At 36.4% G+C, this 25070-nt stretch overlaps 1 protein-coding gene across 1 annotated transcript; it reads right to left on the bottom strand.

Moving 5' to 3' along the window:
• Nucleotides 1–6: 6 nt before the first annotated feature.
• LOC116305798 (cGMP-inhibited 3',5'-cyclic phosphodiesterase 3A) lies at nucleotides 7–24188 on the bottom strand. Its single transcript, XM_031715771.2, has 8 exons — nucleotides 23263–24188; nucleotides 15476–15733; nucleotides 14427–15101; nucleotides 12296–12407; nucleotides 11213–11532; nucleotides 6738–6941; nucleotides 6127–6279; nucleotides 7–5030 (listed from the first exon to the last, which is right to left on the bottom strand). Exons 1-8 carry the CDS (start codon nucleotides 24043–24045, stop codon nucleotides 4500–4502), a joined length of 3036 nt encoding a protein of 1011 aa, XP_031571631.2. The 5' UTR covers nucleotides 24046–24188; the 3' UTR covers nucleotides 7–4499.
• Between the last annotated feature and the right edge of the window lie 882 nt (nucleotides 24189–25070).

Genomic DNA, 25070 nt, shown 5'->3' with positions numbered 1-25070 from the left:
CATGCATCAATTTCTTTATGTGTTTTATTAATTACAGTACGTCATGATTCAAGTAACACAATACTCATACCTTAATACACTTATATTACAGAATAATGTTTTTCACATTTATATGTATACATACATATATATAATATATAAAGCTCACTTGACTACATTTTTTCCCTTCTAGAATCTTTGAACTACTATTCTTGCTTTTATCAAGCTCTATATTTGGCCACAGTTATTAGTTAAAATTAATCTCCACGGAAAGAACAGATCTTTCTGATGAGCAGGAAGAAAGGATGTTTTGTGCAGTACTCATGCAATGGGCACAGTTAGTTGTCTAATCAAAGACATTGCATTAGTAAGGTAACATCCCTTTTTTGAGCAGAAATTGGGATACAGCTATTCAAAAAAACGTCGGTAAAGTTTTCTCACACGTTGCATACCAAGCTTGAAATGCACTATGGGTGCAATCAATGAAAGATCAAAACTATATGGAATTTTCTCAAACTTTGTTTGTAAGTTTTATTGGCTGACATCATAGGAGCATAATATATTTCAAGCTTAGTAATCATTGTGCCACATGCAACAAAATGAACCTTTTTTGAAATTGCTCTGTTGTCAGATCCTAGCCTGCACATTTCTGCTGGTTACATTAGTACTAACATAGGAATGAGATAGGGGAGATAAAAGAATTTCATAATTAATCCTAGTACTTAGTTGGCAGCAATATTTAATTATCACTGGCATTTTATAGTTTAGCGATGCCATTGGTGGCATCTTTCCCCAAGTTTTAGATTCCACGTATCCAAACTTACAACACTTGGTATTTTTTCGATTGATAAAAGTCTAAACCCTGGACAATGTCATCAAGAGATTACAGATGCCACAGAAGCAGGAAACTATAAATAGCTATTGCCTCAGTAGCCTCACAATCATGCATTTCAGAATGAGTCCCTTGCAGCCAAAATATTTCTTTCATGGCTGTCATTGTAAAGGCATAATGTAAGGGAAAGCTTTCATTACTCATTTGATTTTAAGTATGACTTATATAAAGGTTCAAACGCCAAGGCGAGGTTTTGCATTAGAATTCAAGACCGAGGGCCATAGGCCACATTAGAATTCTAATGCAAAACCGAGCCGGTGCATTTGAACTGGTTTAAAATATCAACTAAGCCCTAAATTCCATTGTTTCGATGCAAAACACGAAATACTAAATTACATTGAATTCGGAGAGGTAGATTACTGTTGCCTTGTTCTTTTGGAAATAGACTGCTTACAATATATCCGTGTAATTAAAGACCTATCCTGGGTTTATAATTCAGCACCGTTCTACCCTGATATCAATTCCGCCCCCAGCTTTAAGAATCTGGGTTTTCCGAAGAATTTAAGAACCTACATCAAACAATGGATTTAGGATGTGGCTGATTTTTAAACTATTGATATTGATATCTTTCTTATTGTTTTGTTTTGGCAATTTACTAATACATTTAATACTTAGTACTGCTACATTCAAATTCCCCATCCCAGTGAGCTGTTGAAAAATAAAACTGATGACTTACTGTGCTATTATGAGCACAGCTTCAGCCGCTCACTACAAACCTATTGGCAACTTCAGGCCTTGGTGAACAAAGAAACACTGAAAAACATGAAATTCCTCAGGTCACATCTTTCTTGCTTTTATGTGCACATCTTGAAATCAAACTAAATTCAGAACGTTTAAGAAATGCTCGAAGAAACATTTCTTTTACTGCGGTTTTCAATATTCTGCAAACTCGGACATTTCAACGGCTTGTTGTGGAAATAGTTTTTTAATAGGTACCAACTGGTTTTTTTTGATTCCCAGCAGCAAAAACACAAATTTCATTGGCTGCTCTCAACTACCGAGTTCACAGAATATGGAAAAATGTAGTAATAGACCTTCTCCAATGACTCCAAATCTATATTTTCATACACTTACTAACTGTAGTATGTCAAGTCCAACCTTGACTTGGAGCAATTTATTGTTTGCTGGTGGTCACTCAACACATTTGCAAGGGTCTATTCTGATTCAATGTGTTAAATTTACAAGAAAAAGATGATAAGCTGAACTAAGGATTTTATGATGGCTTTAGTCAGTTTCCTTGTTTACAAAGGTCACAAGACCTGAGTGCCTTATCTACGTTTCGATTATTGTCTATCTACAAACTAACCATAGCGTTATTTTGTCTAGCAGTGGAGATATTAAGAATACAAAGTACTCCAAAACCCTAAACGATCCACAAGGATGCAAACTTCACCAAGTTATTGATATTTTTATAATACATTATAAAGCAATAATTTCTTTTGTTATTGGACAGAATGTATTTACAAGATTAATAATAGGAACACTATTTTCTATACATGTAGATCTATTATTATAGCCAATGTGCACAAGCACAAATCTCTAGCACAAAGCATGATGGTAAACCGAGTACTTAACGGTTTTTCAGCTACTCTAAAAATCCCTCTGACAATTTTTCCTTCAACATTTTCTATGAAACTGTAACTGTTTCAATAGACGAAAATAACAGATTTTTTGTGATAATTCTATTGATTTTCTTGTTCTGATTTGTGTAGTACTTAGTTTCCCAGAATGCTTTGAGAGGACTAGAGATTTGTACTTGTGCACATCGGCTATTCTAACACTAATATTTTCCCAATTTTTCTTACGATAAATTTGATTATGCATATGTGGTTTAAATTCTCTAAATGAATGTTTGTAAGAAAAGAATTGGCGGAAATGAGAGTTTTGCCCATTTGTTCTCTTTGGAAAATTCAAAAATCTAATGTTTTGGTAGTCTCCTACACAGCTGCTATTAGTGTCAACCCTCAATGCTCAATCCCTTAACAGTAATTTTTTGCCCAAGCTGTTTGAGGATATTAGTCAGTGTAGGCCTTACAGTCATTTTCAATAGCTGAGTGAAGCATAGAATTGTCAATTCAACAAAGTAACCTTTAGTGGATGTCATGTGTCCTTGAAAAAAATTTGTTTCCCAACAAAGTCATGGAAACACTTTCAACGCACCTGAATTTCATTCAATGCATACCGCTGTTTTGAAGACTACAAACTCATTTGCACAGGCTTAGCTTCATTTATAACTAGGCTATTTGAAAATACCATTAACAGTCCATGCAATTTTAAACCTCGGTATTATTCAACTTGCACTGAGGCACCCTATGCATTATCTTGGTTTAAAACATGAGTTACTTTAATCAAATAAATTAGACTTCTTTAAAAGTTATCTTAGCCATGAGGTTAAAAATCGACTATAGAAATGCCACCTGTTCTTTATGTAGCTCCAGATAAAAATATGATTTTTGGTATCAAGTGTTTCCTGTTAGCCTTATTTCTAAAAGTAATGCAAGATAAGTCCATGGGGAAACTTACCCTCTAAAAATACGAATGACATCTTTGTAAAATGTCTTATTTTAAAAGTAACACTGCACCTTACCGCCATTTGCATTGCTACGCGGCCACCCCAGACAAAAATCACGTGCACTTTGCAATAGACTGCCGTAAATCAAACATGTTGGCATCATTTACACGTGTGTGATTCAAAAGGCGCCAAAACTTGTTGATTGTTTACAAGTATTATGAGCCACACTCACCGGGCATATCCGGTCAATTCCAAATGCGTGTAAATGACGTCAATGTTTTTGATTGACGGCAGTCTATTGCAAAGTGCATGTCACGATTTTTGTCTGGGGTGGCCGCGTAGTAATGCAAATGGCGGTAAAAGTAACACTATACCTTAAACATAATACTACACCTTACTTATTCTATCGATTTTGACAAGATGGCTGCTTTTTCAGCCTGTGCTTGAGTGACCATAAAGTGTGTCGTCGTAAAACCAAGCATTTGTATCATGAAAAACAAGATTGTGAGCTCCTTCAAAGAAGACTACAGATGTAACATACACCCAAATAAGTTAACTGTCTGCTGCTCTTTAAAACTGCATACTCAATATATTATATTTTGCACGTTTTCAAGTGCTATTCATCTTTTATACTCTACTAATTATATTACTGCCCATAAAACATTACCCAGAAGGTTAAAATACTGCGCACCACCAAATAACACCTATTTACAAAACAGAACTACCAGGTTTATTCATGTGTCAAAGTCACATGACTGACTAGTCAGATACAATCACATGACTTTAAGTCACATAACTTTGATGAACTACACTTGGTCACGTGACCCTGCAACCAGTCACCTGATTGCAAGTTGCATGACATTGTGCCTTTCGACTGATTGTGAGTCACATGACTTTGCAACTAGTCACTTGATTGTAAGTCACGACTATAGAAATATTAACTTAGGTAACAGAAAAATACATTACCATACCCAATGGCACCTTTTTTAACCTTTCCAGTTTAGAACTGGAGTCACCTGTATCGATTCACTTCTGAGAGACTGATCAGAAAACGCTCAAGGAATTCTTCTCTTGTACACTTGGTCTTGAGGATACAAATGTTGCATATTAACCAAATTAATCATCAGGTTCCTTTCGGTTGTCCGTTGTACTACTGGACTCTGATCCATTCTCTTCCTCCTCTATAATGTCTTCATGTATTGGGGTATCAGATAAAATGATAGGGTTGTCATCGTCATCATCTTCATCACCTTCATCGTTTTTGTCCGTGTCCTCTTCCTTTTGGATCAATGCCAATTCACGCTCTGCCTCCTTTACCTTTTGCCTCCACATTTTGTAGTTTCTCTGAATATTACAAGTCAAGTCACTGACTATCTTTCTTCGTTTTCGTTTTCTCTTCGTTTTTTCTCGGTCTTCCTCGTTTGCGTTTAGCGTATCTTCGTTAGAATCATCGGCCTCAGACTCCGTCTCTGGGCTGCTGTTCTCTTCCTCGACCCATGTCCCTGGTAGAAGCCCAGCATTTGAATAGGAATTATACAGAGGAGCCACTAAATGGTTAATAAACGATTCTTGTAGCTGCGCCACGTGAGGCTGGTTGCGGTCCATGTATGGAGATACAGGTAAACCACGAGACAGCTCCTCATCACCCTAAAATAAAATAAAAAAATATAACGTCTTTTCAGATGATTGTACGGACCCACTTGCTCACTTCTATGAAGACAAGTAAATAGATTTAATGTTAAATGTGTTGGTCAGATTTAGTCCGCACTAAGCAATCGCGTGCATTTGTACTCAATACTTCAATCAGTACGTCAATGCGTTGAACTCCCTAAAGCGAAAGCCGAACTGTAAAGCTCTCGTATTATATCATAATAAATATTATTGGCGCATTCTTGCTCAATCTCGAAAGAGTCTGCTAAAACCAGGCCCTTAGTCACCAGTATGGCTGGTCCCGTTTTAAATGGGCCAGTTTTTTTCGTCAGAACCATTTTCCCCCTTTTAAAAATACATTACTGACATAATTAAACAAAAAACCTGACCATTGTCCATTGGTGGCTACCAGTTGAGCGGTAAATGCGGCGCGCAAAGCATGAGTGGACAAAATGACAGGCCCTGAGAATTTTTGGAGCTTGAAAGATCGAAATAAACATGGCGGTAAAGTGAAATTGCTTTCACTTTTTTCTTTCCATATTTTTGCTTCGTGTATGCACGTATATTATCATATATCCAGGCATCCCAGCCACTTTTTAGACAAATTTGATAGGAAATATAGGCTGTGCAAGTTCTAAATATAGGAAAATATAGGATTTTTTCCCAAAAATATACGTACTTTATAGGAGCTAAGATAGCTTTTCGGTGCCATAACCAGGGATCGGTCATAAAAAGAAGAAAAAAAAAAAAAGGGCCATTTTATTTCCTTCGCCAAATATGCTAAACAGTGTAAAATATAAATGTATCAATCAGCAGTCGTCCTATTTATAGGAAATATAGGAGGTTTTCTTTAAATATAGGCTCTTTATAGGATCCTTTACAAATTATAGGAAATATAGGATATATAGGAAGGTCTGGGATGCCTGTATATCTCAGTCAAAAGGAAACAGAAAAATACGCAAAAGTTAGATCACAGTAGGCTGGGAATGAGGGCCGGCGATAAAACAGGTAAAACGCACTGTGATTGGCTGAAACGAAATTCACCGCTAAGCTAGTAAGGCCCTGTGAACATGCGGTTTAATCTTTTACTAACCTGCTCATAGAATTCCTCAACAATACGCTCCGTCCACAATGTATGGATATCTCGTCTTTTGCTGGGTCCAGAGATATCTGACATTTTGATGCAAAACTGCAGCGTCAACAAGCGATCTCCCTCGTTGTCCCAGTTGATACCTCCTTCGGCAATCTACAGCCAGATAAAACGAACGATCGTTCAGCTTTGCGTGACAAGCGAAACATCACGAAAGTGCGCTATTAGGTTGAGCACAACTGAGTACGGAATTCTATTCACTCAGTTGTTGCTCTGATCGAGGTCGCTGGTGATTGGAATTTAGTTATATTCAGTTTTCGTATGACTGTGAAAAGCTCAGTGCCGTAAGTGTGCCGTGCCGTAACCGTGTTTTTTTTAGAATTCAAATTGGCTGATTTTTCTCTCGCGCACTTTGATTGATCTGGCAGTGCCGTGAACTTGGCGTGACCGTGTTCTTGCCGAGTTTCGGGTATTTGTTTGGATGGAGAGCAACTTCTTGCGCAATGTGGTTGGTCTGGCGCATACCTTGCCGTGTCACGACTGTGTTGGTGTTGTTAGCTTTTACACAGTCATACGAAAAGTGCTCAACTACGCGTAGCTATATAACTGCGTACCTTTGCATTGAAGTCCGAAAGAACATCGAAGTGTCTCTTGAGATCCGTTGCTAGTATTGCTTCAATAGCCAGAAAGCGAAAGCGTTTGAACTCTGACGAGCTCAGCTCACATAAGAAGTTGTATTTGGGATCAGACATAAGGAGAGTAAAACAAGAAGCGGCATGGTGGTTCTCCAGGACAGAGCGATCATTGTATAATAGAGCCTGCAAACCAGTAAAAAAGATTAGCAACGGTACCAGAGAGAAAGACTGAGAGTCTCTTTACATCAAGGTAGGGGAGGTCAGGGGAGGTTTAACGCTAGGGGTTTTGCCTTGGGCTTTGGAGTAGGATCCTTCTTTGTATTCGTAGGTCTCTATCATCGCAAGCTCACCGTTCGTCTCGTTTCGATACAAAGGCATTGCTACCTTTCAAGATGGCGCAGGGAACTGAAAGGGACTATTGGCCACGTAGGACAGGTGATACAGCAACTAGGACATGAAGTCCTTTACGAGGCTACCCACTCCTAACCAAACTCTTACTATGAAAGAAAACTATCCCACCCCCTTTACATCTAATGTTCTAAAAACAACATTGTACCATTTCCCATAATTCATTCAAGTTTTAGGGGTAACCAGGGGGGAAAACCGTACCTATTATGATGAAGACTGATCTATCAGACGATTTTGTTAATGAATCTCATGATATTTAAACACGTATTCGCAAATTTACCATTTCCCAGAATTCTTTCCGGTTTTAGGTGTAACCAGAAGGAAAACCGCACCTATTACGATGAAGATTGACTTATCAGTCGATTTTGTTAATGTATATCATGATATTTGAACATGTATACTGTATCAAACCAGAAACAAAAAGAAAGTATTTCCATTAATTTTTAAGGTGCAGACACACGATGAAGTTTTTCATGCAACATTGTAAGACCGCTAAATTATTACCGGAAAATTATTCCTGAACTAGACGCATATCTGCGTGAACTCGGGCTTCATAGCAGAAAATCGAAAGAATTCTTCGTGAACATTGTCACCCTTTTAGATGGTGCAAAGTCTGTGCAAAATCACGCGTGCTGAAAATGTTGAGGGAGTTAGACTCCATATTATTCATTACTTGAAACAGCGACGAGTCCTTCCCCATATCCGCCATTACTCAAGCATGTGCTCATGGCTGACTCTACGCACGCGCATAGACTTTGATTTGACGCATGCTCCTTAGGGCTTCGAGGGCGATTTGTGACTGAAGGAAAAAAATAACGAAGCCCAATTTATACCTCGGGCATTTCTTCGAAAGCCCGAGTAATAAACCGATAGTCTATTCTCCCTCGCATCCGTTTTTAGTGTCGGTCGTCAGGTTTACTACGGCGTCACCGATCTAGGTTTTCACGCCAGAAAAAACATGTCTGGGTCACGCCTCCAAACGTCTAAGACTCTGCCGACAAACATCAGACTGTTAGTCTGCAATCCTCTTTTTCATGTTTCGGCATTCTTTAGATCATTTTCTTTCCCATAAATTATCAAAAGAATGCCGAAACGTGAAGAAACTGCGTGTTGTGAATTGATGATATGTACTAAACAAATGGGGATCCATTCCGTTGTTGCCACATAGACATTTTCTAAGATAGCGAACGTGGTGCATTATGGTCCAAGCTTTGCTTTTTATAAAAAAATTTATTCATCATGCCTTATATGGTGTTGTTGATACCGATGCTGCACAACAACGCATCCTGTTTATCAACTCGAAAAAGGCCTACGTCAAATCGTGTACGTGTCGAAAGACAACGCGTAAATATGAAATCCCCTTATATAACCATGATTCGTACCAGTTTTGATTCCCCAATTCTACTCGTAATTTTTGATGTACAACTACTTCCTTTACAGCTGGCGTGTAGATAATGAAAGAACATTCAATTGTACTAGCGAGTTAAGTGGATAAGTAAGATGTAAAAGATATTTGGCTTCCTGTTTAACAACGACTTCCTTTCCAGATGGTCCATCTTTATTCTCATTCATCCTTTTTAAAATTTATTTATTTTCTTTGATTCCTCTATTATTCATTTTATCTTAATCCTGGTTCTCTTTCTCTCCTTCTGTTTCTTCCTCCACTTTCTCTCTTGCGTTATCTTCCTTTTTTCCTCCCTCCCTCATTTATTAATTTCTTTAGTTAATTCATTTTGTTCCTGTTCCATGTCTCTTATAATTCATTTTATTTTAATCCTGGTTCTCTTTCTCTCCTTCTGTTTCTTCCTCCATTTTCTCTCTTGCGTTATCTTCCTTTTTCCTCCCTCCCTCATTTATTAATTTCTTTAGTTAATTCATTTTGTTCCTGTTCCATGTCTCTTATAATTCATTTTATTTTAATCCTGGTTCTCTTTCTCTCCTTCTGTTTCTTCCTCCATTTTCTCTCTTGCGTTATCTTCCTTTTTTCCTCCCTCATTTATTAATTTCTTTAGTTAATTCATTTTGTTCCTGTTCCATGTCTCTTATAATTCATTTTATTTTAATCCTGGTTCTCTTTCTCTCCTTCTGTTTCTTCCTCCATTTTCTCTCTTGCGTTATCTTCCTTTTTTCCTCCCTCATTTATTAATTTCTTTAGTTAATTCATTTTGTTCCTGTTCCATGTCTCTTATAATTCATTTTATTTTAATCCTGGTTCTCTTTCTCTCCTTCTGTTTCTTCCTCCATTTTCTCTCTTGCGTTATCTTCCTTTTTTCCTCCCTCATTTATTAATTTCTTTAGTTAATTCATTTTGTTCCTGTTCCATGTCTCTTATAATTCATTTTATTTTAATCCTGGTTCTCTTTCTCTCCTTCTGTTTCTTCCTCCATTTTCTCTCTTGCGTTATCTTCCTTTTTTCCTCCCTCATTTATTAATTTCTTTAGTTAATTCATTTTGTTCCTGTTCCATGTCTCTTATAATTCATTTTATTTTAATCCTGGTTCTCTTTCTCTCCTTCTGTTTCTTCCTCCACTTTCTCTCTTGCGTTATCTTCCTTTTTTCCTCCCTCATTTATTAATTTCTTTAGCTAATTCATTTTGTTCCTGTTCCATGTCTCTTATAATTCATTTTATTTTAATCCTGGTTCTCTTTCTCTCCTTCTGTTTCTTCCTCCATTTTCTCTCTTGCGTTATCTTCCTTTTTTCCTCCCTCATTTATTAATTTCTTTAGTTAATTCATTTTGTTCCTGTTCCATGTCTCTTATAATTCATTTTATTTTAATCCTGGTTCTCTTTCTCTCCTTCTGTTTCTTCCTCCACTTTCTCTCTTGCGTTATCTTCCATTTTTCCTCCCTCATTTATTAATTTCTTTAGTTAATTCATTTTGTTCCTGTTCCATGTCTCTTATAATTCATTTTATTTTAATCCTGGTTCTCTTTCTCTCCTTCTGTTTCTTCCTCCATTTTCTCTCTTGCGTTATCTTCCTTTTTTCCTCCCTCATTTATTAATTTCTTTAGTTAATTCATTTTGTTCCTGTTCCATGTCTCTTATAATTCATTTTATTTTAATCCTGGTTCTCTTTCTCTCCTTCTGTTTCTTCCTCCACTTTCTCTCTTGCGTTATCTTCCATTTTTCCTCCCTCATTTATTAATTTCTTTAGTTAATTCATTTTGTTCCTGTTCCATGTCTCTTATAATTCATTTTATTTTAATCCTGGTTCTCTTTCTCTCCTTCTGTTTCTTCCTCCATTTTCTCTCTTGCGTTATCTTCCTTTTTTCCTCCCTCATTTATTAATTTCTTTAGTTAATTCATTTTGTTCCTGTTCCATGTCTCTTATAATTCATTTTATTTTAATCCTGGTTCTCTTTCTCTCCTTCTGTTTCTTCCTCCATTTTCTCTCTTGCTTTATCTTCTTTTCTTTTCTTCCCTTTCTCCTTCATTTATTAATTGTTTAAGTTTATCTATTTTCCCTATTTTATGAATTTTATTTTGTTCTCTCTCTCTTTCTGTTTCTCCCTCCATTACCTCTCTTGCTTTATCTTCCTTTTTTTCTTTTTTCCCCTTTCTCCTTCATTCATTCATTTTCTTAGTTCATCTAGTTTTCTCTCTTTTAATAAAAATAAATTATTTTTGTTCTCTCTCTATCTGTTTCTCCCTTCATTACCTCTCTTTTACTGAATGTCTAATGTAAAACTTGTAATTCTGTATGTGTGGAAAAAAAAAACCCCAAAAAAAGACAAAACAAAAAACAAAAAAACAAAACAAACAAAAAAAAAAAACAACAACAACAAACAAACAAAACAAAACAAAACAAAACAAAACAAAACAAAACAAAACAAAACAAAACAAAACAAAACAAAACAAAAAACAAAAAAAACCCCCCGAACCTTTGAAACCTTGTTTTGCATTTTCTTTTTTTATGTTTTCTCTTTTGTCTTACCCCTATCTTTTTGTTAGTTTTCCCGGTAGTACAGGTTTGAAAGTTGAGCACGCTACATTAACTCGATCCATAAACAACTCCACCCAGACCAGATTAGTTTTACTACTTACTTGAGCTGACAGTGTTCCGACTAAGAAGGCATTCGTTCTTCCGGGATGATCATAGTCGTGCATGGCAGCAGCTGTAAATAACGACAACAACTCCAACAATGGTATAACATCTATCAGAGCACCGTAGTCGCTATCCTCTTTCTTATCGCCTATATTCATGGCATCCACGCTCGCTCCTGTGATACCACTGTCAGAATCACAGTCACTGTCGCTGTCTAGCTTGTTATTGCGGCCACCAGGAGGGCAGAAACCGGGGATTTTTGATGTTGTGAGATAGTAAACTCCCTGCAAGACGTCGCATGCGTGGATGCTGTTGTGATCTATAAATAAATAATGAATAATTTAATGGACTGGAAAAATAATTTTTACCACTTGGCCTCGTATTCAAGCGTTTCAGGATGAGGTTACCGCATGTGATTAAACAATGCGGATGTGGATGCTATTGTCATCTATAAAATATGAATTAATTGTACTCTGTAGAGTCTCAATTACGTTGCTCAATTTGTTGAGTGTATTAAAAACAAATGTTTTCGTAATGTTTTGAAAGTTCTCAAAACGTCACTCGTATATACCTATAAATTCCGAATTGTATTCGAGATTGTGTGATCTCCTATACTGACTTTGATCAGCCCAGAGGTTGTTTCATGGTTTAATCCCGTGAGTTAGCCGTGCCCTGACTTTGATCAGACCAGAGGTTGTTTCAGGGTTCAATCTGTGAGTTAGCCATGCTCTGACTTAGATCAGCCCAGAGGTTGTTTTAGGGTTCAATCTGTGAGTTAGCCATGCCCCGACTTTGATCAGCCCAGAGGCTGTTTCAGGTTGCGATCTGTGAGTTAGCCGTGCCCTGACTTTGATCAGCCCAGAGGTTATTTTCAGGGTTCGATATGTGAGTTAGTCATGCCCTGACTTAGATCAGCTCACAGGTTGTCTTATGGTTCAATCTATTAGCCGCACCCTGACTTTGATCAACCCAGAGGTTGTTTCAGGGTACGGATAAAATGTGAGGGTTTATATTGATTCATTTCGCAAAAACCACCGCTATTTAACTGTTTGATAAAATTATATGTATTGGTATCCACTTACATGGTATATCATGATATCCACACTCCAGTGCGTAAAAATAGGTGAGGAACTTTCTCTCAGGAATCTTAAATGTTTCAAAAAATCTTACATTTTGGAAGACACGGTACGCAACCTACAAAATAAAAGTAGAAGGAATTAGGGTTTGTATGAGCTTTAGATTACAGTGCAACTACACTAACCCAGGCCACTCAAACAAATTATAAATCAAATATTCACAATAACATTTTCGACGCCGAAAAACAGATAAATTGATGAATTCTGGATTTTAGACTTTTTTTAATATTTTTTGTTCACTCCTGATCATATCATACAAGGGCGGATCCAGCCAAAATTGTAGTGGGGTGGGGGGGGGGGGGCTAATTGAGTTTTGGGGGGGGGGGGGCTAATTGAGTTGGGGGGGGGGGGCTAATTGAGTTTCTTCCGTCAACACAACGGAAAACAATATAAAAAAGCATCGTTTTTTCTGCTTTGCCCCCCCCCCCCCCCGGATCCTCCCTTGATCATACACACACAGATATAAAGTAAAATTTATGACTAAAGGAAAAACTCTGAAAAATTGTACAGATTCTTTTGTTTAAATACTTATTCGTGATGTTCTAATTTGTATGAAAGTTTGTCTGGATGGCTTTGGTTGGTGTAGTCACACTGTAATAATTCATGTACGAATAACGCGTACAAAGATCGTAACTAATTTGCTAGACAGCAAGCACAGTTGTTAAAAATAAATGCGCGCAGATGAACAGGCTGGTTATAAATAGGTGCGCTTACCGGTACATATAGTACTAGTAGACTGATAACCTTGTTATCTTTCGAGTGTATTCAATGAGGGTCGTTTCCGGTTTCCCAAACATTAACAAAACAGCAATTTTACAACAACACGACGCAGCTCTAAAATCTCGCAATTTTGTTTCGTTTTTGCATTCCTTGCTTGTTCGTTCGTTTTTCCCCTAACTGTAACTAGATAACTTGTACGGAGGGTCTTTCTCCGGTGAATGTTTCAGGGTTCGATATACGAGTTATCCGTGCCCTGACTGTTATCAGTAAAGAGGTTATTTTCAGGGTTCGATATGTGAGTTAGCCATGCCCTGACTTTGATCAGCTCAGAGGTTGTTTAAGGGTTCGAAATGCGAGTTATCCGTGCCCTGACTATTATCAGCAAAGAGGTTATTTTCAGGGTTCGATATGTGAGTTAGCCGTGTCCTGACTTTGATCAGCTCTGAGGTTATTGCAGGGTATATAAGATTTAAGTTTTTTTGAAATACCCTATCTATTTCCTCTTTCCTTTCCTTCGACGTCAATTCGTGGCATAAAAAAGTGAACCAAAAACCGTTTACAAAAGGTTCCCAGCTTTGTTGCAGTTCGAAAAAAACATAAAAGGGTATTTAGTAATGGTTTAAAATCAGTTGACGAACTTCCCTCTTACCCTGTCAAAAACATAAGAAAGCAAAAACAAAAAACAAACATAATAAAGGAACCAGAGAATTCAAAATACCGAAATTTCGTAATCCAATCAGAGTGCCATATTTCAACCAATCAAATAAGGTTCCCATGTATCACAAAATTCACAACCCCCCCTCCCCCCCAAATCTATTAAACAATTTCTTTTTGATCCCCCCTCCTTGTTATCTTTTAGAAATACCTTAATCATTTGTTTCAACCCCCCCTTTAAGTCAGCAAATACTATTAAATCCTCCCTCCTTTGTGTGCTTTTTTTTCAAAGCCCCCCCCCCCCCCCCAAGGCACAATTAATGAACAGTCCCTAACGTATAAATAGGGCATTTCACGGATCCCGTTACTCAACCTCAGCCTCGTCAGCGTGCAATTATTCTTTAGAATTTGACTACAGTCCGCAGTAATGAAAGGAATTTACACGTCAACGAACAATTGAAACACTTAAAAATTTCACAGGTTGTAGGCAATTTCTAAAGAATATATTACACGCTGACGAGGCTGAGGTTGAGCCGCGGGAGCTGTGAAATGGTCTATGTGAATTTGTATTTCGACTCATCAATATTTTTCATAACTCGATATTGTTCAGCGGGTTTTACAGGAAACTTCTTGCCGAAAACCAGCTGTTTAAATATATTGTAAATAAATAAATAAAATCATATAATTAACTAATGATACAAACCTGCACCAATATATTTCCATAGTTGCAAGCATCGAATATGAGGAAATTCCAGTCATCAATCTTATCAAGTAAATTAGACAGTTGTGGATCAGTCTTTATCACAAAGTCTTCGTGTGCTACCTCCGTAAGGTTTTTCCCAGTATTTTCATCATCAACAGTACATTTTTCATGACACTTGCATTTACACAAGCTGTTAATTTTGTCATACTTTTCCTTCTCATTTTCTTTATCGTTTCTCTCGGAAACGTCTCGTAAATCTTCCTTACTTTTATGTCTTATATAATTAATTTTGTCAGAATTTCTGCGAATTAGGCTTGGCGACTGTGCGAGCGGCCGCTCGGGAGATCTTCGGCCGAAGTTCGGCGAAGGCGGAGCATTAGTTCGATCGGGTGATATTCGTGACATGTTCGTAGAGCTGGTGTTTTGAGCAGGAAAAGCATTGCTGAAAAATGCAGGTCGATGTTTCGTAAATGCTTCTTGATTTCGCGTAGGGCTTCCATCGGATGCTAAAGGACTTTTAGGACTGATAGAAACAATAGAATCGTGTGACACGGATACCGTAGGTGTCCTTAGGATATTCATATCCGGGTCAACTGTCGGCATGCCGGTTGCCGAGGTTGTAGTCGTGTATGTACTTGACATGCGACGACCAGGCGCGAGACTTCTTCGTAAACGCTGAAATAAGAATATGTAATACAAGTTAGCTTTACATTGCGGACCTACTGACCTATTGAACAGTGCGCAATGCACTACTGGGAACCCAAGCGATGGTCGCAAGTTGCGCAATATCCAGCAGTCCATTCTCGACTTTCACATTCCCATAATGCCTTGCGTTTTTGGGGGTAACCAATCAAAAACTGTCCCAAATTGAAAGGTTTCTTAAGAATAAGATGTCTATAAGTGCGCAATGCACTACTGGGAACAGCCGTCCTTAGTATCGGTCCAAGATCTTCCCGAGTCTTCCGAGAAGATCTGGCACCCATTACTAACTACAGCAAACTATGGATCTAGATTTCAGCTTCAGCGCAGCAAACTGAAATCTCACTTACCATAGGTAATGTGACGTCTTCTTTGAGATCAGGTTGATCACTAACTTTCTCGACCATACTTTCATCTTGGAATCTCTCGAGTAGTGGAGTCATTGGCCCCATAAAGGGTCGTGGTCCCCCATGGAAGGCAGTCGGAGGTGCTATCATTGTACTTATTAATTTTAGTGTACTTGCAACATTTGGCGCCAAATTGGAGTCGGCTAGCAGGTCTGTTATCATTCCATGTGCCTCTCCAAGCGTTGTCTGGTCGACGATTCCCTGGAGAAATTGAAAAAAACTCGCCATTTATTATTACTATTATTACTATTAGAGTTCATACCACATATCCGTGAAAAAATAAGTTAAAAAAAAGTTAAGTCTACTGGCAAAAAAATACTAGTAAAAAATTTCCTTAATTCCTGGTATATTTTGATTTACCAGTAATGTCTGTCTTAAAATTCGTGACACTTTTTATGGCAGTCTTTAAAAAAATCATCACTGAGATCATCTGTCCTATAATTTTTGGTCCATTTTAAAAATATAAAGTGATTGTTTGCAAACGTTTCATTTCACCACTCCACAAGACATTTCACATAGTGATGTGGTGCAAATTAGTACTTTGGGGTTTATACGGGCAATTAAAATGAATGCCTATTATGGTCAAGGGAAAGAAAGACATCAATACCATCTGTTCACATTGTTTTATTATTCATGAAACTGGTAAAAAATTAGCTGAAAAACACAACACTTATGAAAAAAATTGGGAAAATTTTAACATTAAAGACACAACAGGATTAATTATGCAGAGAAATGGGTCAAAATGTCTGGCTAGAAGCACCGTGACACAACAGCCTGACTGACATAAGCTTAAGTTCCTTTTCGTCAAATTCAAATTTTCAAAGCCACTTTTTGACACGTCCTTCAATTTTTCTCACCCAAATGTGAACAAACCATGCAACATTGTATATAACGATTTTGTTTTTACATCGAAAGTTGTCAAAATGGAAAATTATAGGAGTTTCAAATTTCAACCAATTAAAGAAAATTCATGGCTTTTTAATTCATTTAAAACAGAATTCATGCAAGTCATTTGTTTAAATTATCCTCTTATTTCATCCTGCCTCTGTCCTATGAATAAATTTAAGTTTAAAAAGGACACTATCTCACTAAAATAGATAAGGTAAAAGAACGTAGACTACATAGAAAAAAAGAATTTTATCCAGAGCTGATTTTTGTGATTCACTAGATTTTTAAATCTTTGTGTGTTGTCATTAGTGCAGGGCCTAGGTAGCATCAAGGTAAGATTGTCTCTTACAACTTTCAAATACTGAAATATATGGTGCCCTGTTTTTTCTATATGCATTCTGAAGGACTTGTCTTTACACCAATACGATTTTTAAAACATATAAACATACAAAGATTTGAAAATCTTTTGTCTCAAATAAAGAAAAAAAGTTAAATTTTGGATCTTAAGTCAGTTTAAGGGTACTTTGGTACGTTTTACAAATTTAAGCAATGCATAAGATCATGATATTTCATGTATTTTTGTTTGTTTGTTTGTTTGTTTGTCTTTTGTTGTTTCTTCACATAACAACTAAGAATTTGCCAATATCATAGTATAAGCAGTTGATCACTGAAGTTTCTTTAATTATTTTTTTAAATACCATAATATAATTCCTACTTTAGTCAGCTTACATGCAGCATGTAGATTTATTTACCAGACTAATTACTGTAATGAAAACTCCCATGATGAGGATAAATTAATATCCCATATCTACATATTTCTATCTTAAAATGCAACCCAAAATAATTTTTCAGTCAATTCCAATTGATGAAACTCGGAAAGCAACTATTTATAAATTGTTTCACAATGAAAATCTGTCCTCAATTCTGTAAAGATCATTCTCATAGAAACATGGTAGACATAAAGTAGGGATAGTGTATGAATGTCATGCCAACATAGATTCCTATCATCTCATCAAAATTTCAATAATTTCAAGATTTTAAATGTGCAGTTTGTCAGTCCTGTCAGCTTAGAAATAAAGCATGATTGATGTTTTTATAGAGACTATAGTTGAGAATTTGTGCATTGTATGATCATATGCACAGATGACAAGTGTTTTATTATCATGATATCACTATGTAACTATCTTGAAACCAATGGTAACACCTCGTTATGGTATAAAAAATAGGCCGTCATTTTTACTGTTATTAGCAATAGGCCATTCACAGGACATCATCACATGGCTGTTACTGGATGGCAAAAAAAAAAAAAAAAAAAAAGGGCTACCTAAGCTCATTAGAAGGACTTCTGCTGGGTTGCTCATGAATGTATTAATCGAAAACCTATATTTCTATTATATAAGATATTTTTGATTTTAAGAAATGAAGCAAATTAAAGTTTGCTGTCTAAGCAGGATGGACCTTTTATGAATTGATTCATTATCAAAGTGATATATTAACACATGACAGGTTTGATACAAAATTTGCCCTATCAAACATTTCTTATTGTGATATGCAGGTTATATTAACTTTTAACTTCTATCATTACTCTGAAACATTGCCTCTGGGCTGATCAAAGCAAAGACAAATCAAACTCAAAATTAAACTAAATTGAAAATTAATTTTTCTGAATTCAATTCCAAGGGCTTTCGCCCGGAATAACCTCGTTCCCAAGCACTATAACTTATCTATATTTCTATATCTTCATGTATTTCATAAGTGCTACGCGGCCACATATTCTCATCTAAATTGAAAATTAGTGTGCTTGGTGTTATGAGGGAGGAAAACCAGAGAAACAGATGTTGAGTGAACAAATTGAACTGACTCTAAAAGTAGAAGGTCAGAGCTCTACGTCTACCACCACCCTGGATTCCTTAGTTTATATTTCATTAGATTAATCAATTCAACTTTTCACACTACATGAAAGAATAAATTGGAAGTTGTTGATGTTCTGTATTGAAATGGGCTATTTTTGCTCCAAAGAAGGTTCTCATTAAGTCTCACTTTGCAAGAACATCTAACTAAATCTACTTTTGACTCTGTTTTCTGGTGTCTCGTTTATAAACTTTGGTTTTAAATAAACTTTCACTTTATTCACACCAAGTTTGCTATATAACAAGTAATATATATCAAGATATAGAGTCTGAATGGTGTTAATAACCTGAAGTAGTTTTACGACTGATCAAAGGTAGCCTCAGAACAACCAAGGTGGCCTAGCCTTATCAGGGTCAGGGGGAAGGGCTGGTAAGTTGCCTGGATATAACACCCCTCCCCCCACTTTTTCCCCTTTTGTATACTACTGTAGTGTCATGTATTTTCCAGTCCTAGTCACCCCACTTTTTTAATAGTCCTTCACAATCTCATAAATATATTATTCTTTACAGTTTTTCCCAGATTTTAAATATGACATTGAAGCAAGACTTTTTGTTAGGGCTTATATTTTTGCGTATTATTAAAATAACAAAGATATGATTATCCAATTGTATGTGCAGAATGGAATGACAGATTCTTCAGGTTCTTTTCTTAAATCTCATTCTTATCAGCCAAAAAGACATCCAATAACTTAAATCTTTCTTAGGAAGATTTGCAAGACTAAGACTTAAAGGGGCTTAGTCCTAGAAATAAAAAATCTTGATGAACTGCAAGTTATCTGTTCTCCAGGTAAGATTATCAAACAAAAGCTTTAACTAGCAAGGTAGTTAGCAGTGAACAATGAGATTCTATTGGGTACTCTAAAATCAGTAAAACAAAAAACAAAAAAAAAAACGTAACTGGAAAGAGCATTTTTAAATCAGTAAAACTGTGAAGTTTGAGTAAGAATTTTACTTCAAAGCTTGCAAAGATATGAATACTTTTGAAGTATGCATTTGGTAAGGAAACCTTTGCTGGGGGCAAAGAGATGCCTCTAACGAATGTTTTCATACAAAATTTAAATTTTTGAAATTTATATCTTCTCAATATTTGAGCTTACTTCCTTTACACTGTATAATGTAATAAGAGTAAATTTCTTCTAATGTATATGTAATGTTGTGCTAATCTTAACGTGCATTTTACAGGTATGGTAAATTATTCTACAGTCCTGTGAATTTTGGAATCACCTGATAAAAGCTTATTTGGAAGGGATTAGAATTTGGCCATCTATTGTTGTAAATTGGCTTTATTTTCCTTGCATGAATATCAATTGCTTTTCCTTTTATACTAGCCATGGACAAAAACTCCATAATACAGCTTATAATCTTTAATGATTTTTTTAAGACTTACAATATAAATGTCTGCAAATGTAGTTCTTCTAAAAATCTGCCAGTAATAGGTCAATCTACATAGGCCTAGATAAATGCTAAGTGGTATTAATTGTTCAAACTCTGTGATATTGTTCAAATTCAGCAGAGCAGAACCTTATTGTCTGACTTTTGTCTTAATAACATTGGGTTGATCTTAACACACTCTGACCAATATTTCATAAATGAAAGGTGTGCATGAAATTAGATTTTTTTTGTGATATTGCTTTGAATTTCAAAGTAGATGATCTAGTGGTATAAAATGACATCAAATATATAGAGGATATTACATGGGCGCGCGGAGATACGAAATTTATCTTCGAGTTGGTGAAAAGATCTCTCACAAGTGAGCGTAGCGAACGAGTGAGAGATTTTCAACACGAGAAGATAAATTTCGTATCTCCAAGCGCCCATGTTCTGTTTATTATATAATTATCAATGAAGTATGTTTTGACTTTTTCAGGCAATTCTTTCCGTGTATTTTTGAATAGCCATCGCAATAGTGTTATTTTCACACGTGAAAATAACATGTTATTTTCACGTGTGAAGATATCAATTTTTCGAAATAGAGAAAAATAGATATTTCATTGGTAATTATATAATAAAAAATTATATCAAATAATTATATCAAATATAAACTTAAATTTTGCCATAATAGCTCATTTATTATAAAACTTGGTTAAATGTATTTAGCTCAATATTTGCTGATGTCTGACATTAATGTGGCTTTTAAATGAGTCTATTCGGTTATCTAAATTTGCTTGATCACTGAATTGTACAATTTCAGTGTAAATTACAGGTACCTCAAGTATCAGAAGACAAAATAATTAACAAGTAGAATCACAAGAGAGCCTTAACAAAAGATAATGCCAGAAATAATCAAAACCTGGAATAAATTTATCAAAACATATACCAGTAACAAATTTTAAAACGAAAGTCTCTATTCAAGAGAAAAAACCATTCTCATAATTATTTTAAATGTGAGGATAACATGAGATTAAAAAAGAAAAGCTCAAAATTCCAAGGAGGAAGTCTGATTTTGTGATTTTGTGATTTCATGTTACTCTTGCACCCACAATAATTTTGAGAAGGATCCATTGATGCTCTGAGGGGAGGGGGAGGGTGGCTAGGGGTCATTTGAGGCTAAGTTAATTAATCTTCTTCTGCTTGTTGATTTGCTTTTTTGATATTGTACAAGTTTGTTTACATATGTACTAATTGAATTCTCTACAGAAAAAAAAAATCCTACTAATTATATTGAATTCCTCACTAGACAAAATCTTTGTGTTTTCATAAAATGGAAAACCGATAAAGCATTTATTATGACTCAGTTATATCTTCCTAGCAGACATTGTCATAACCAGCAATTACAATCTGAGTAAATGGATTAAGCTCTTGTGGAAGGAATGAGATGAAAAAAGTCAAAAGCTTACATAATGATGATGATAAATAATAACAGCTTAGTCTAAGATGGATTTTTACTCGTTAGTGCAAGTATCCAACCTCTAAACCAATGGGTTACAAAATATTCGAACGTTCCAGAAATCATTGTCCCATCTTAATACACGTTCATTAGATTTCCTATCACAGATAACAAGATATTTAAAGTTAAATATGGCCCTTCAGGTACTCAGACTTTAACGTTCCACAGCGACTAGGTATATGTCAGTCAACAAAATCATCGAGGTTGCATTTTCCAATTACATTCCATGCTGTTACGATTAATGGGCACGAAATCTATATCTCTGGTGTGCCATACGCTTCCACAATCTGTTTCCTAGTTTGGCAAATGTGTTGTAAAATCAAACTATCTGAAGTGTGGTCTTTGTGATCTCGTTCAAAACGCCAAAGGCGAACAATCGTAGGACTAAGGAGATGCAAACACCACGCGAGATTTGCATTCTCATAGAATCCAACGTTACGAGAAAAGACGAAAACACGTAGTTTGATTTCTGAAATTCAAAACCACTCTTGGGCGCACGGCGCTAAAACAACACAATGAAAATCTTATCTACGGCCTTTCTCTCTCTTCAAATAAACCTCCCCACAACCGCGGTATAAAAATTTGTATATTTAATTCAGGAGAACATTTGAGTGCTTTAGGTTATTTGTTTACTAAGTCTAGCAAGTAAAGTAAAGATCAATGAAATCCACTTAAAATGGAAATCTTTAAGAATATTTACAAATGAAATACCGTCCAACCACTTATTAGTAGGAAATAAAAACTATTCAAATGCTCGTGTTTGCACTGGCCTAGCAGCTGCTCTACGATCGAGTGATTATACTCTGCGAAATTCATCGTACGAATTGAATGTTTTCGATTTAAAGCCATCATCACTTATCGATGCACTTGGTCTAAAGTCATTTCAAGACAATAAAGTGTGTTTACAAACGAAGGATTAGCGCTTGTTACGGCAAGTTGGTTTGGAAAGGGTTCTTTTCCTTATTAAATGTACCCTGTTATTTGCAAGCTTCCAGCTCTATGTTATCGACCGTAAATTGCATAAACCATGGGAGATTTGACATGTGGGAATGGGGCAGTTGCTGTTGATTTGAATTAGGACATAACCAAGGTCATACAATAGTTGGGTAATAAATGAGAAGTCATATGTTGTATAGTAACATTTGGATCCTGATGAGCTCGCCAAAACGCATTTTCAAAATATTCTACAAACAAAACAAAAAAAAAAAACAAAAAAAAAACGAAGATCTGACAGATCCACTACGTTAATTGCGTGCTTTCTCAATAAGTTTTTTTTCATCAGTTACTACTTTCTGTATATATTTTCATTATGGGCCAAGCAAAATAAAGCGAACTGCACATACACGAACACAAAAAAATAAAAATGAGCATTTTGTAAACCAGCATTCGATTCGATTTTACCATCGCTAATAAGTCGGGACCGATCGAATGGTTTGGCTTGAATCCTATTGATCACGATAGAGGTGGTTTTTTAGCCCTTTGCTTGTGCTACCGAAATCAAAACCCAATGTAAACACCTATATTCATCTGTCCGTAGCCAATGACAGCATATTTTTCGTCGATCTTTAATCATTCGCTCTTATGAAAGTTTAATACAGTCTAACCACTTTACTCGCATATAGTCTTCGGGCATTCAGACCGGGTCTAATAACTGCGATTTTCCCCTTACTAAAGTACAGTAACATTCCCAAAAAAAAGGTTTATGGCAATTAGGCAGTGCCGTATGCGGTTGAAGATGTGGCCCATTCTACTAGTGTAAACACTCTAAGGATGGTCAGAAAATAATATGGTAAACGTCGATCGGTGAGAATGGTATATGAATATTCGGTGTCGGTGGAAAGACAGTCAAAACCTTCGGTACAATATACGACCGCTTGATCGATATTCCTTCACAATCAAGATAATTTTTTCTCTGTCGTATAGCACATGGCAGGCCATGAAGATTGCAATCTCAGAAGCATAATATAATAAGAAATAATAAGAATAAGAATAGCAATACTTATAATAATACTAATAATGAGAAAATACAGTTGGACGGACCATACCTTGCTTTGAATCCCAAGCGCTGGAAGTGAAGTCCTTCTACGACTGCTATGGCTGCTAGTTGATGAAACACTAGATGAGCGTCGAGTCCGCCGTATTATTGGCACTTTGCTTTCGACTTCAGTAGGACCTTGTGCAAAAAATGCTTGGACATTTCTCGACAAAACGAGTCCAATGAACGCCGAGAAATACGCCAGGAATGGTCGAAACCAGGCGTGAATTTCGTGCAGTGTAATCCAACAAGACACTCTAGCGATAGTTAGAAGCAATAGGACAACGATGGCTGGAATGAGTTTTAGACGAGAGAGAGTAGCCGTAATAAGGCCGGCTAGAATAAGTGTAAACAAAAAACTAGCTCGCAGGATATCCGAGCCGTCGAAAAGTACTTGTGTACAAAATTCTCCCACCGCACAAATTGGAAATATGACTAGCGACACGCGACTATTACAATATTTCTGTACAAGAAGTTCAGCCCAGTAAAATACACACACCAAACAAACTAACGGTAAGAATGTTGTGATCAGGTGTTGAAGAAGCGAACATAACACCATAACCCATCTCTCAGGGATAGAAGCAAACACTAGCCAAGAAAAGCACAAAACAATAAAGCCAGCTCCAGATTCCACGGGACCGAACTTTAACTTGCCGTTGAGGAAAGTCCACTGAGCGGCTGGCGTTCTGTCAATCGATGGCACAGTAGCCGTGATATAGCCGTTATAGGGCTCCCGTTCCTTGTCGCGAAGCAGCGAATCACGGCGAAAGCCGAAGTCAGATAATCTAGCCATCGATGTCTAAAGTAGTTTTGCCGGCTTCTGCCGTGGCCTTAGCTAAAATTCAACATTACTACATGGTGTGCACAAGACATTTAGCCACTCCAATACTGTTTTTCATATGTGAGCAACAAACCAACGAAGCAACTATCAAGGCGCACAGCAGCATGCCGGGACTTCTTGTCTACCAATCGAAACCCTCAAGCTTCAGCTCGTGACGTCATGGGTTGTCACGCGAAAACCTTTTAGAAAAAAGAAATTATGGCTTCCCACAAGGTTGCAGGAAAGTAAGGGCTGCTGTTTGTTCTGGCGTTATTATGGCTTATGTTAAGCGACTGTACGTACGTTTGTGTGTGTGTAGTGTGTGTGCTCTGTAAAGGCTGACCGGCTGGGTAAAAGCTGTAAAAGGGCTTGATCCGAAAAGGTCGAAAAGGCCTCATGAAAAATACAGAGCTGTTTGTGTTCCAGTGTTTCCGTTTAACGCTTTCCATTGTTTTAAGATGTAAATAGGATGAAAGATTTCAAAGAGGTCTTTGTTTTGGGAGATTAGCCTTTTCGTTCTCTTACTGTGAGGGGTAATGGGAATACACAGCCTAAGAAGAAAATATGCTTACACTGAGAATATTTTTTTCCCGTTTTTAATCCCATAGCCGAAGAAAAAAAAAAAAAAAAAAAAAAAAAAAAAACCTTATAATTAGCTCAAGATTGTTGTATAAGGTGTTTTATTTCAATGTCTTTAATCGGCTAAGTCTTTAATTTTTTTTAGCAAGATCTTAGATTTGTACATACAGTTGTATATAAAGCCATAAAAACGGACGGATCTATCCCCAGATTGAAAACCCATTCATCAACCCAACAAAAAAAATATTATTTATGTCGATGAACCAGTTTTCGAATTCAGGTAATCTTGTTGTATATCTGTGGCGGTTTTCTTTGACCAGCAGATCTTAAGTATTCTTGTAATAGACACAATGACATTTAATTTGCTGTCGAGAAAATGTAAGTATTCCTGAAAAACACAACACGACAAATAGAATTAA

This window comes from Actinia tenebrosa, unplaced genomic scaffold (genome assembly GCF_029948245.1).
Source record: "Actinia tenebrosa isolate PJP-AT-01 unplaced genomic scaffold, QUT_ActTen_1.0 PGA_scaffold16__25_contigs__length_10494907, whole genome shotgun sequence".
In the NCBI taxonomy this organism is placed as follows: domain Eukaryota; kingdom Metazoa; phylum Cnidaria; class Anthozoa; order Actiniaria; family Actiniidae; genus Actinia; species Actinia tenebrosa.
The sequence above is the reverse complement of the archived record's forward strand: the minus strand, read 5'-3'. Positions and strand labels throughout refer to the sequence as shown.